Genomic DNA, 12,641 nt, shown 5'->3' on the forward strand with positions numbered 1-12,641 from the left:
AAGGGAGTTGAATATTTTAAAGGATTTTTAAAATTTTAATTAACTTTGTATTTTAGTCTTCACATTGAAAATTTATATTTTCCTCGAAAAGAATTGTTCAAATTATATCACATAACACATTCTCATATCTTGATATAGGTAAACAAAAAGATCAAGAATATTTAGGAATATTTATCGAGTGCTTTTAATGAAAAGTGATTAACATGAATAATATACTTTTACTAAAGAAAACTTTTTTAAAATGTTGTTCCTAAAATTACATGATTTTAACATAATATTTTATTAAAAAATTTTTAAAATAATTATAATTATAGCTAACTATTTTTCTATATGTACTTTAATTAATGTACAAAATCAAAATAACATTATAATAAAATTATTATTTTAGAAATTAGATTAATTTTATAACCATTAATTTATATTCTTCAAATATATAATATTTTTCAACTAAATATATATATCTTTGATGAATAATTTTTAATAAAAAATTTAAAATATTTTATTATAATTTAAAAGGTTGTTCATTTTTGTGTAAGCTCATAAAATATCTATTTAATACAATTCTAGTTTATCACATTCTCTAAGTCAATTATGTGACTTTTATTTGTTGGGAAGAGTCGCTCTAAAAGAAATTTAGTCAGTAAAATTTTTTATGTGACTTTCATTTTATTTAGTGGGAACAATGGTCGGCAATGACTAGAAATGCACACAACATTTGGTTTGATCATGAATACTTATAATTCGTTGCCTAGAAAATGTTTGGAATATGCAATTGAACATTCAATTTGCATTCATTCTTAAATTGACATGTCTTTTGCCATCTTGAACAATGGAAAGACAAATGCATCACACAATGAACTTTCTAATTTTGAATGGATAGTTTAGTTTTGTTGTGACAACTAGTGGTTGTGTTTCTTCTAAATATAACAATTGATTGGTATGTGTTAAGTGAACTTTGTATTTATAGATGATTATAAAATAAATATATTAATAATATTTTATATTACAATAATAGTATACTGATTTTTAATGAAATATATTATTGAGAAATAAATAAGATTAATCAATTGATGTAAATAGGTGATGATTCTTAATTTTTTTTACATGCACGAATTAAAAAAATTAAAAAGATGAAGAAATCATTAATTGAAATATCAATAATTTAAGCGGTATCATAGTTGGGAAGTTTACCAAGTCTAGATTGTGACTTTGTGGTTGTAGAGTTAGGTTGCATCTAGCATCATGACAATAAGAGCTCTATGAAAGAAAGAATCCATACAAAGGGTAGTTGTAAGTTGATATAATATTTGTAGAGCACTTTTAATTCACTCAATACTTTGTAGAATTCTAAAATAGTTAACCTAGGCTCAATTATTATAGACAAAATATCATCTATTTCATCCATTATTTTTTAAATCTAATAGAATTACATACTTGTAATGAGGTAATATAATATTATTTTAAAAATTGGTTCATTCAAATCATTCAATGTTTCAATTAACACTTTGTATTTCAAAAAAATCCAAAGGTAAAATGTTGGAAGCAATAAAGAAAAGCCAAGTATATTTAATGGTCAAAGTTCTAGGAATCCGACCTATATATCTCTTGTTTGTTGGGATTACCATCAACCTTGTAAATATTTTGTGAGTAGTGACATGTACGCTTAGCTCAACCCCTTCAAAAGCCCATTTTAACCCACATACTTGATATTTATTAAATGGAAACCTATAGCTAAACATGGAACAAACAAGTTAGATAAAACATGATACTTGTTGTTTTCTCATGACATCTTTTCTACATTGATATTCTCTGTTCTGAATCTGATATAGCAGTGCATGCACAGTAGGAGTAGGTTTATGTATGTAGGAGTAACCCGGAGCTCTAACGAAATTATTTTTCTCTCTATTTCAAGTCATCTCATGGAGTGGACAATGGGATGCTTGGATCTACGAAGCTGACCAGAAGACCCTTCTCCAGAACTCATCAACCTATTCAAGCAATGATGGATTCTTTCTTTCCCTTCTTCCTACATTCTTCTATTCCTTTTCTGTTTGCATTTCTATGATCAATGTGATCTTTTCTCAGCTATTCCCATGACTTGTGTGGGATCTTCTGAATAGTTTTCTCTTTATAAATAAAGATATATTACATGCAGATGTTTTCTTTCTTGATTCATATATTTCATATTGGAAATAAGATACTTGTATGGCATACGTTTTTTTAATAAAGATAGTAAACATGGAAAAAAATTGTGTACCTTTTCTCTGCAATACATAAGACCTATTGTAGGTCACCAAGATTTTTAAGTGTGATAAAATTTTGGTAACATTACCACCTAAACGTTTGTATATTTTTTTAATGGTTTTCTAGGTATTGTGTTTTGTGGAAAATTAATTATTATTTATTTTAAGTTAACTCCATGATTAAATGCATTTTAGTCAAAGCACTACTACTAATGGAAGGGTAACAAAATTTTGAATACTTATCTCGATTAAACATCACCTAAAGTTTTGTACTACATTTTCTTAATTGCTTTGGTAGGTTTTGTCAATAGAGAAAACATTAAAGTGTTCTTTATTTTAAAGTAAAATCCATGATTAAACATAATTGATTCAAATTAGTTTCAATAATGAATGGGTAACCAAAATTCCAATGTTTGACCATTGTAAACATTACCTAAAATATTGTAAAATATTTTTTAAAACAGTTTAATAAATTTTGTCTTTAGAGGAAGTTTTAAGTGTTTTTATTTTATTTTGAAAGGAACTTCATAACTAAGTTCATTTGAGTTAAAGTAGTTCTAGTAGTATATGGGTTAAAAAGTTCAAATTCTTGACCAATGTAAATGTCACCTTAAATTTTATTTTAGATATTAATGGATGGGTAAGAAATTTTTCAAAGCTTCCAATCTTACAAACATCGCGTACAAATTTGAGGCAATGTAGTACTAGTACTAGATGGGCAATGAAAAAAGGATTGTTTACCCATAAAATCAAATCATGTGCTATGATGATTTTTGTAGGAAACATATTTTCTTAATATTAAAATATGACTTTGAAGAGTCTACCTGTAGAAAAATAATTTACAACTATGTAGATGTGAACATTGAATATTATTTGGAAGTCAGTTTGCTATGGCCACAATAGTAGCTTTCTAGAAAAGTTCCTCAACACGCGCTGAACAGTCCGCCACAACACCATTGGAATTTGGAATTGATTTGTGTATCATCTATGTCTTGACGTTCGTCATTTTTATAGATGGAGATTATAATCTAATTTAGAATTATTTTTGTTATTTTGACTTCCTTAACAAATTGGCCCAAACTTATATCTCTTTTTTGGAAGTCGTGTTGAAATAAGCATGAAAATGTGATTTGCACATTATAGTATTACATGGAAAGGCAAACCACAAATCATATTTAGTCATCTAATTAATTAATTTTGATCCAAACTAATCCATACTAAAATCTAATTAAGAACATCAATACAACATTACTATCACATCCTCATAAGATTATACGAACATTTATTAAAATTAGAACATACTAGCATATTGTAAGATTTTTCTTTTTAGTTTATAATCAAAACTTATCAACATCAAATTTGATAAGTGTCAAAATTTGCCAACACCAAATTTGATCACAAAACATATTTTAACCTCATAATACTTGCATTTCAATTACTATCACAATTAATTAATCTATAATTAATTTCTTGTTAGTATACAATTTATTGTGTTAGCTTAAATTATTATTATTTTTAATTAGATTTAAGAATAAGAATTACAAAAACCAATATCTGAAACATTTAGAAAAAAAAGTACCAAAAGATGAAGATAAGCATGGTTGGGTGCATGAGGAGAAGAAGAGTGTAATGTTGAAAGGGGAGTGTGTAGCAATGCGTGGGGACAAGGGAAAACCTGTGTAAAGGTGAAGAAACAAAAAAATCAGTAACCACACCTTTTTAGACAACTGAAATGAAACAACAACAATGCGAAATTTATTTATTTATTTTTTTGGGATCCGGGGTGTCCCACAGGAGATAGCCTATCGATTAATTATAATAATATATTGATTTGTAGTGAAATATATTATTGAGAAAGAAATGAGATTAATTATTTGATGCAAGTAGTCATTCTTAGTTTCTTTTATATGTATGAATTTAAGAATTTAAATAGATGAATAAATCATTACTTGAAATGTCAATAAATATGAATACTATTGTAGTTAGGAATTTTATCAAGTAAAATTTAGATTGTCACTTTTGTGATTGTTAATGTAGGTTGCATCTAACATAATAACAATGAGAGCTCTATGAAAAAAAGAAGCCATACAAAGGGCAGTTGTAAGTTGATACAATATTTATAGAGTACTTTTAGTTCACCCATTTACTTTGTACAATTTCAAAATAGTCTACCTAAGCTCAATTATTATAGACAAAATATGATCTATTTCATCCAATATTTTTTAAATGTAATAGAATTACATACTTGTAATGAAGTTATATAATATTGTTTTCAAAAATAGTTCATTCAAATCATTCAATGTTTCAATTAGCAATCTGTATTTGAGAAAGGTCCAAAGGTACAACAAAATAAAGCCAAGTATATTTAATGGTCAAAGTTCTATGAATGCAATGTATATATGTCTCATTTGTTATGATTAAGGTGCCATTAACCTTGTAAATCTTGTATAATTAATTATTCCTTCTGTTTGTAAAATTCCATAATGGAATATGTACTCACTAAGAAATGGTCTTATTTCAGCTACATTTAGATCTCAATACCTAAAAAGGGGTGTGGGGGCACTTACCCCCCACTACTGTTGTCCCTCCAAGATTCTCCCTAGCAGGGGTTCTAGGGTAGTGCTCCCAAATGGAATTTTTTAGAAAATTGCATTGTAAAATTATATAATTTTTTAGTCAATCTAAATCATTCATCATTAGGTCATAGAAATTATGGTAGGATTTGTTTCCTTAGAAGAAAACACATTTTAATGAGGGCATTGTATTAAGATTGCGACAAGACAGAAAGTTCAGATAAAAGAACAGACGATGTTGAAATAAAGACAAAAAGTGAAGGGTGTTAGTGATGTATTGTAAACTCTATTGAAATTTATATAGACCAGTGCACATCTCTTCTTGTGTTTATTTTCTTCTCAAAAATATATTTCCACATAAATATTATATTTTTCATATATTCTTTTATTTCCTTTGTTTTCCCTAATTTGTTTTCCTATTATCTCTATTTGGTTATGCATTGGATCAATAATTATAATTACTAAAACTAGATTATCATTCTATAGATGTTTACCTTTATTTCAAACTTTATTTACTTTGAAGAAGTTCATAAATGAAACTTTAAAACTTTTCTTCCATGTTCCTTTTCATTATTTACCTCAATCTAGTTTGTTTTTCTATTTTTGGTTTATCTTAATTTTTCCTTAGCAAAGATTTTAGTCTTTACGATATTTCCTTTAAATAAGGGTTTGTGAACTTCATCCTACGGAGGGGAGGAGATGTTCAATTGCTCAAAAACATATTGTAGAAAGATCACCCACAAATCAAGATATTTGCATTTTGAAATAGACATAAATTTGGTTGAACTATATTAGCTGATCCAAAAAAATGATCCTATAATATAACATATTTGTAAATTAAAAAAATATATTAATAGGAATCATTAGAGATCAAAATAAATTATAATAAAACATAATAAATTTTAAAATAAAAATCAAATAATATAAAAAATTAAATTAAATACTATAATTTTTAAAATAATAAAATGTACAATTTCATCCCTTAAAATTACATTTTACACATCAAATTATTTAATAAAACAAAAACACTTAAAAAAATCTTCATATACACCGATGAAGAAAAAACACAAATACACTAGAAAAGCTAAAACCAAGGAATCATTTTGAATTTCATATATTACCCCTTGAAATGTTTCTGTCATCATTAACACCAACAATTTCTAACACACCTCATGCTAATAAATTTGCATCGGCCATATACTAAAAGAAAACTGTCATTATACTAACAAAACCCTCTATACAGTTGTATCTACTTTCATCTATTAACCTCTTATACACCCATCAATAGCTAAAATTACAACATCATAAAAATCGAAGGCTCTCTTTCTCACCCTCTTATTTAAAGTCAATACTCCAATCACAACAGAGAATCCCAAACCATAACTCAATCCAAGTCCGACTGCCCATCCTATCATTTCACCATCTGAATTCTTTGCTTCACCAATTCTCTCAATACTTGTGCAGTTGCCATAGCCAGAAGAGTTGTTGCAGACGCTTATATTGGTAAATGGAATCCCACTTAGCTTAAGATTGCCTAAGTAGGACGACTCCCCAAAAGTTAGGAACTGTCCTCCATGGGGTACTTTTCCATCAAGCATGTTGTAAGATAGATTCAAGAACTCCAAATAACTCAGGAACTCAAGTTCTAAGGGAATGTTGCCATTCAACCTGTTTAGCGAGAGGTCCAGAGACTCTAGTTGTTCCATGTGTCCCAATGTTTTTGGGATTCGGCCACTGAGATGATTCCTTGAAAGGTTAAGGGCTATGAAGCCTTGAAGAGATCCCATTTTAAAAGGAATGCTCCCTGATAAACTGTTGTTTGAAAGATCAATACATTTAAGAATAAAGAGAACTTTCACAAATTCAACATCCCAGCCTTTCCAGGAAATTTTGATCTGATTTGTATATGTAGCACCACTTGAACTGTATTCTTCGAGATGGTTTGAATTATTCTGCGATGCATTGACCATTGCAAGCAGGTTTGTAAGGTTGCTTGGAATAGCTCCTGAAAGGTGGTTGCCAGAAAGATCCAGAATTTGAAGATTCGGAAGGCCAATTACCTGGCGTGGGATACTGCCATGAAAATGATTAGACCTTAAGACCAACACATGCAGCTGTGATAGCTTTCCAATCCAGTGGGGAAGGGTGCCTTCCAAATCATTATTTCCCAAATCCAATACTTGCAGAGATCGGGCTTCTGAAATGGATGAGGGAATAACTCCTCTCAAATGATTACCATTGAGCTTCAATGTATGCATGTTTGTAATGTTGCCCCACTCTGCTGGCAATTTACCTTCCAGATGATTTTCTGCTAAATCTAGAACACTAAGAGAAGAACAATTCCTGGTTAAATGAGGATGAATGACACTGCTCAGCGTATTTTTTGAAAGGTCAAGAACCTGCAAATATGGAGTGCAAATAGAATCTGGAATCGCTCCGCTGAGGTTATTCCGCGACAAGGATAAGAACCTTGCATTTTCAAGATACGCACCGATGTGACTAGGAATAGAACCATTAAACTGATTCATCGACAGATCTAGCAGATAAGCACCAGCAGGAGGAAGAGGAAGAGAACCTTCCAAGCTATTATTGTGCAAATATAGATAGTCAAAATACATGGGTAAGGTTAGTCTAGATGGCAATGACCCAGTTAATTGATTACAGCTAAGGTTCAAACTATAAAGGCTGGGTAAGTTCCATATCCAAGATGGAATATTTGTTTGGATACTGTTAGCAGATAGGTCTAGATATTCCAAGTCGTATTGGGTCACAAGAAACGATGGAATTCTATCTAAATTGCAAGAGCCTAATGCCAAAGCGGAAAGATTAAACTGCGGAATCCATGTTGAATCAATGTTTACAGTTAACTGATTGTAAGAAAGATACAGGCTATCAAGACTAGTGAGATTATCGAATACGGAAAGGGAAATGAGGCCGCTTAAACTATTGGACTGGAGCAAAAGGCTTCTTAAGTTAACAAGATCTGAAATTGTAGATGGAATCGTACCATTCAATTCGTTGGCATTAAGGTGAAGACTAACAAGAGAAGAGAGTGAGTCCAACGAAGGGGGGATTGCCCCTGTTAACTTGTTGTAGGACAGCTCCAAAGAAACAAGTTTAGAGAGATTGACTATGGACAGAGGAATCTCACCTTCACTTCTGTTATCTGACAGATATACACTCTTCAAGGACGACACATTCCCTATAGCAGATGGAATCTCACCTTCAATTCCGGTATACGACAGATAAAGACTTTCCAAGGACAACGCATTCCCTATAGCAGATGGAATCTGACCTTCAATTCTGGTATCTGATAGAAGAAGATCCTTCAAGGACGACATATTCCATATAGAAAATGGAATCTCACCTTCAATTCCGGTAAGTGATAGATCAAGACTTTGCAAGGACAACAAATTCCCTATAGCAGATGGAATCTCACCTTCAATTCTGGTATCTGATAGATCAAGACTTCGCAAGGACAACGATTTAGCAATAGAAGCTGGAATCTCACCTTCAATTCTGGTATCTGAAAGACGAAGATGCTCCAAGCATGAGATATTCCATATAGCAGATGGAATTCGGCCCTTGATGGCTGTCCCTGAGAGATCAATGCTGGTTAGTGACAAAGAAGACTTTCGTTGTCCAATGAAAGAAAGGTCTCTTCCAAGATCGTAATTCTCAGAGAGATCAAGAGAGACCAAGCGCCCAGTCACATTGTCAAACCAAGCTGGTATATGTGCTGACAAATAGTTCTCTGATAGATCGAGATGAAGCAGAGAGGTGAGGTTGAGAAGGGAATTGGGAATTTGTCCTCCAAGCCCACAGTCAGACATGCTGAGTTGTTGAAGGTTGGATAGACTGCCAACAACTTCACCCCACTCTTTGTTTACAGAGATGTTCACTTCAGCAAGAGAGAGGTATTCCAAGCTCACCAGATTTGATAAGCTTTCCAAACTCACGTAAAATTCACTTACATCACCCAGAAAGGATTCATTTACATAACCAGCAAATGACAAGTCAAGAAAAGTGAGACTCTCCAACTTTCTATTATGGGGAGGACTGAATTTACCCTTGAAGAGGTTGTCACTGAGATCGAGGTGCTCCAACCGTGCAAGTTGGAACAGCGATGAACTGATGTTACCTTCCAAATTGAATCCACTCAGATCCAGTCGAGAAACATGGCCTGTGCGGAGATTACAACTGACTCCTCTCCACGTGCAGCAATTGAATCCGTGCCAGGAAGTTAGAGTGTTATACTCATCTACAACTGCTGCCTTGAAATCCAGGAGAAGATTTCTTTCAGGGAAGGGGCATGCAATTGCAGGGGAAGTGAAGCAGCATAATATTGTTATAATTGCAAACATAGCTTCCATTGTTTTGGAAACTAAAATTCTTATTATCTTTACTTTGAAAGAAAAGAGATGATCAGAAATCATGGGAGACGAATGATGAATATATCTCTAACTGTGGTTTAATGTTGTTGTGTGAAGAGTGTCACGTATGCAAAGAAAGAGTGTCACATCAACACTAACATTTTTGCCATTTTCAATGGGTGGAAAAGTCATGTGAAGGTAAGGCACAACAAATCCGAGGGTCCAATTTGAATGTGATGGGTATCGTGTAAAACAAGAATATGGCGTGTCAATATGGAAAATTAACTATGTAAATTGTGACTATATATTTTTCATTCCAATTATTTCCAACATTGACTGACAATTTTTATTAGACTTAAATCCCGTGCATTTCTTTTCCACAAATATTCGTATCGACCAGGAAAAGCTTTCACATAAAATTGAGATCACTGGAAAACATAGACCAGATCATACGCCTCACACAAAAATAGAACATACTTAAAAAATACAAGAATAATAAAGAAATCAGGGGCACAAACTAAATTTTTGGAGTTGAGATGTTTTCAGGCCAAGCATTTAAAAAAAAAATTCTATGTTGAATATCAAGCAATTTATTTAATTGTGGTTTATTCATTAACTATTTATCATTATAAAATTATATAGGTAATAGAGTTTTGATAAAAAACTAATTTTATTTTATGATTAAAAAATTAAATATGATTATATAGTAATTAAATTCAAGTTTCTAATATATTTAAAAAAAAATTGTTTGTGAATCTCATATATTAAAAAAAAAATCATACATAGAGTGGAAACATCATTTTTGTCCAAACTCATCCAAGGATTGGCAACAAAATTTCAAATTGCTTTGTTTTAATTTTTTCTTTAATTTTGCTAATGTTTATATTTATCCATATTGTAATAGAAAAGATTGTATATTCATGTCCTCTTCTTTTATGTTTTAGGCCTAATTTGATTAGGTTATCTTTTATGTATTGATTAGTATATGTCCTGACATAATTTTACATCGAATTTCAATGATTTTATCCCAATCTCATTTCATCTCCATGCATCTCAAAGGTATGAACATAATCAATAATCTCCACCATTAGTTGGCATGATTTTTTCATAGTCCACGAAGAATTGATATTATTACTTTTGATTTTAACAATGGATATTTATGAATTGTCAGTTTGATTTTAACTAAGTGTGACCCAAAATTTTCATTAAAAAAAAAACACAATTAAAACCAAAAGTAATCATATCAAATCTCCACCATTCATCATCCTAGATTACACCCACAAATGCATAATTCATGTAGGTCACTTGCATACATGCATATTTGAACCTAACAGTTTAAATTGGATTAGATAATTTCATTCCTTTTTTACCATTATTATTCAATTAAAGTCTAATTTATTCCACATTACAACCTAGGTTAGTGTTTGTAAGGACTAATTTCACTTCATTTAAATTATCATGAGATAATCAAAATAATATTTACATGAAAATATAATAGAAAGATCATGTAACATCCTAGTAAGGGCATCATTAGCTTGCAACATCATTCTAGGTGTCCTACATACTTGCTTAATGTCTTTAATCCTCATTCATTGCCATTAATTTAGTCTACTTAATGCACTATCTAATAAGAACATAACCCTTGCTTACTAAGTTCCTAGAAATGGTGTCTATAAATACCACCCTACTTGATTCATGTGGTACTAAAGAAGATTATGCACTAGTGTTTTTTTTATTTTGATGAATAATAGTTCGTGGCCGAATAATTGTATTAATAAAATGAAAATACATGAAAGTTTACAACCCAATTCAGTGTGGGAACTAGTAGGAAAGAATCGGGTGAAGAAAAGCTCCAGTCTTGCCCAAGGAAAAATAATTCCTGGAAATAATCAGGTAACACAATAAATGGCCAGATGCCAATATAGAAAATTACAATTGATAATTCCTATCGAGAACACCATACTCGTTCCATTGCTGATGGATGCATAATTTGAGTACAATGGAGTCATATTCTACTCATATTGAGATGGTGTTGTTCTGAGTAAGACATGACGAAGACCTCCACCTGAATCCTACAGAGTCAGATTGTCAAAACAGAAACCACATTCTTCCTGCACACTATTAGGCTAGTTTGAATTGAGAATTACGAGCAACTGTAACCCAAAATTGATAAATTCCCATGTTTTGTCTTAATACCAACATTTCCATAGATTTCCACTATGAGAACATACCCAAAGATTTCAAGACGAGATAGATCAATATACTCTCAAACCTTCCTGACAAAAACTTACCGATGCATCGAAGATGAATCAAGGTAAGCAAGACCCAAAGCAAGATTTAGTTGCCAAATCTAAGTATCCATAGCATAACCCAGTCTAGGGTCGTGATAGTCGTAGACAAATTTAGGAGACCTAGCCACGAAAAACTAATAAAGGAAGAGAGAATCCCAACCTACATCTACCTACAAGAACGAGGATATAGACACGTTTGAATTGGAAATTTCATTTAAATCATGGTTATAACCAACTTGGGTTAATTGTAGATTAATCATGATCTAATGATTGGGGGGTTAAATTTTAAATCTATTTTCAATTAATTTTATTAGACATGTGACTTCATTGTTTCCTTACAGTCATATAGATGTGAATTCTTTATTTCTAGAAATCTTATTTGCAAGTGATTTATGCATTTGATTGCTTTAAGAAAAGATTGCTCATTTAGGATCTTGTGTTAGAGTAGCTACAATCAAGTTTAAATTTCATTGCAATTTTGGTGAGTTGTCATTTGTCTTATGACGTATACCATCTTAGTCTGGTGTCGTTGTATAAACCCTGTGGATGTGAGCCATTGTGTGTTATGTTTCCAAATGGTCAATCCTGGGTTAGTGATGGTGAATCCTTCACCGGTTGTATGCCAGGATTAGATATGGCTGTCAATTTCGCCATAGAGTTCTCATAGAGAGACCTTTCCTGTTAGTGTCCTAGGAGAGAGAGTGGCTTTCGAGCAGGGGCCACACCCAAAATGGTTGGCAGGATAACCCCTTGAAAGTCAGTTAATAAGTGATAACCTAATAATTGATTAGGGGGTGGGTAGTTATTAATTTAATTAAGATATTGTACCTAGCACATGGTTGAGTGCTTGTATAGGCTCAAGGTGTTGTGGGAAGGCCTAGAATGGCAGACCTATGACCTTGTCTTCATGAAAGGTTGGTAGGGTCCGCATGATGCTTAGATGGACCCGAGGGTTCAGGGGAGGTTACCAGGATAACCCAGGATGGGGGCCAGGACCTATGGAGACCTACCTAGGGTAACCATCTTACGCCATGTGATGACACTCTCTCTTTAGGGTCACTAGTGTCTTGTGAGTTGAGTCACTTGAGTTCAGCGGAGTCATGTGTACTATTGTTCTTGCCTTATTTCTTGCTTGAGGGTCTTCTGCTATCTCCTAGCACC

At 32.0% G+C, this 12,641-nt stretch overlaps 1 protein-coding gene across 1 annotated transcript; it reads right to left on the bottom strand.

Annotated features, from left to right (window-relative positions):
* Positions 1-6,078: 6,078 nt before the first annotated feature.
* On the bottom strand, positions 6,079-9,189 carry LOC131079517 (receptor-like protein EIX2). The gene is made up of 2 exons (XM_059210618.1): positions 8,256-9,189; positions 6,079-8,126 (listed from the first exon to the last, which is right to left on the bottom strand). Exons 1-2 carry the CDS (start codon positions 9,187-9,189, stop codon positions 6,079-6,081), a joined length of 2,982 nt encoding a protein of 993 aa, XP_059066601.1.
* Positions 9,190-12,641: the final 3,452 nt, after the last annotated feature.

This window comes from Cryptomeria japonica, chromosome 8, assembly GCF_030272615.1.
Source record: "Cryptomeria japonica chromosome 8, Sugi_1.0, whole genome shotgun sequence".
In the NCBI taxonomy this organism is placed as follows: Eukaryota; Viridiplantae; Streptophyta; class Pinopsida; order Cupressales; family Cupressaceae; genus Cryptomeria; species Cryptomeria japonica.

What these genes read in the sequence shown, in the direction of transcription:
- LOC131079517 (XM_059210618.1), bottom strand. Translation starts at nt 9,189, where the DNA reads ATGGAAGCTATGTTTGCAATTATAACAATATTATGCTGCTTCACTTCC. An exon ending in ATCAGATACCAGAATTGAAG is followed by an intron (nt 8,127 to 8,255) that starts GTGAGATTCCAT and finishes TTCTTCTATCAG; the next exon opens with ATACCAGAATTGAAGGTCAG.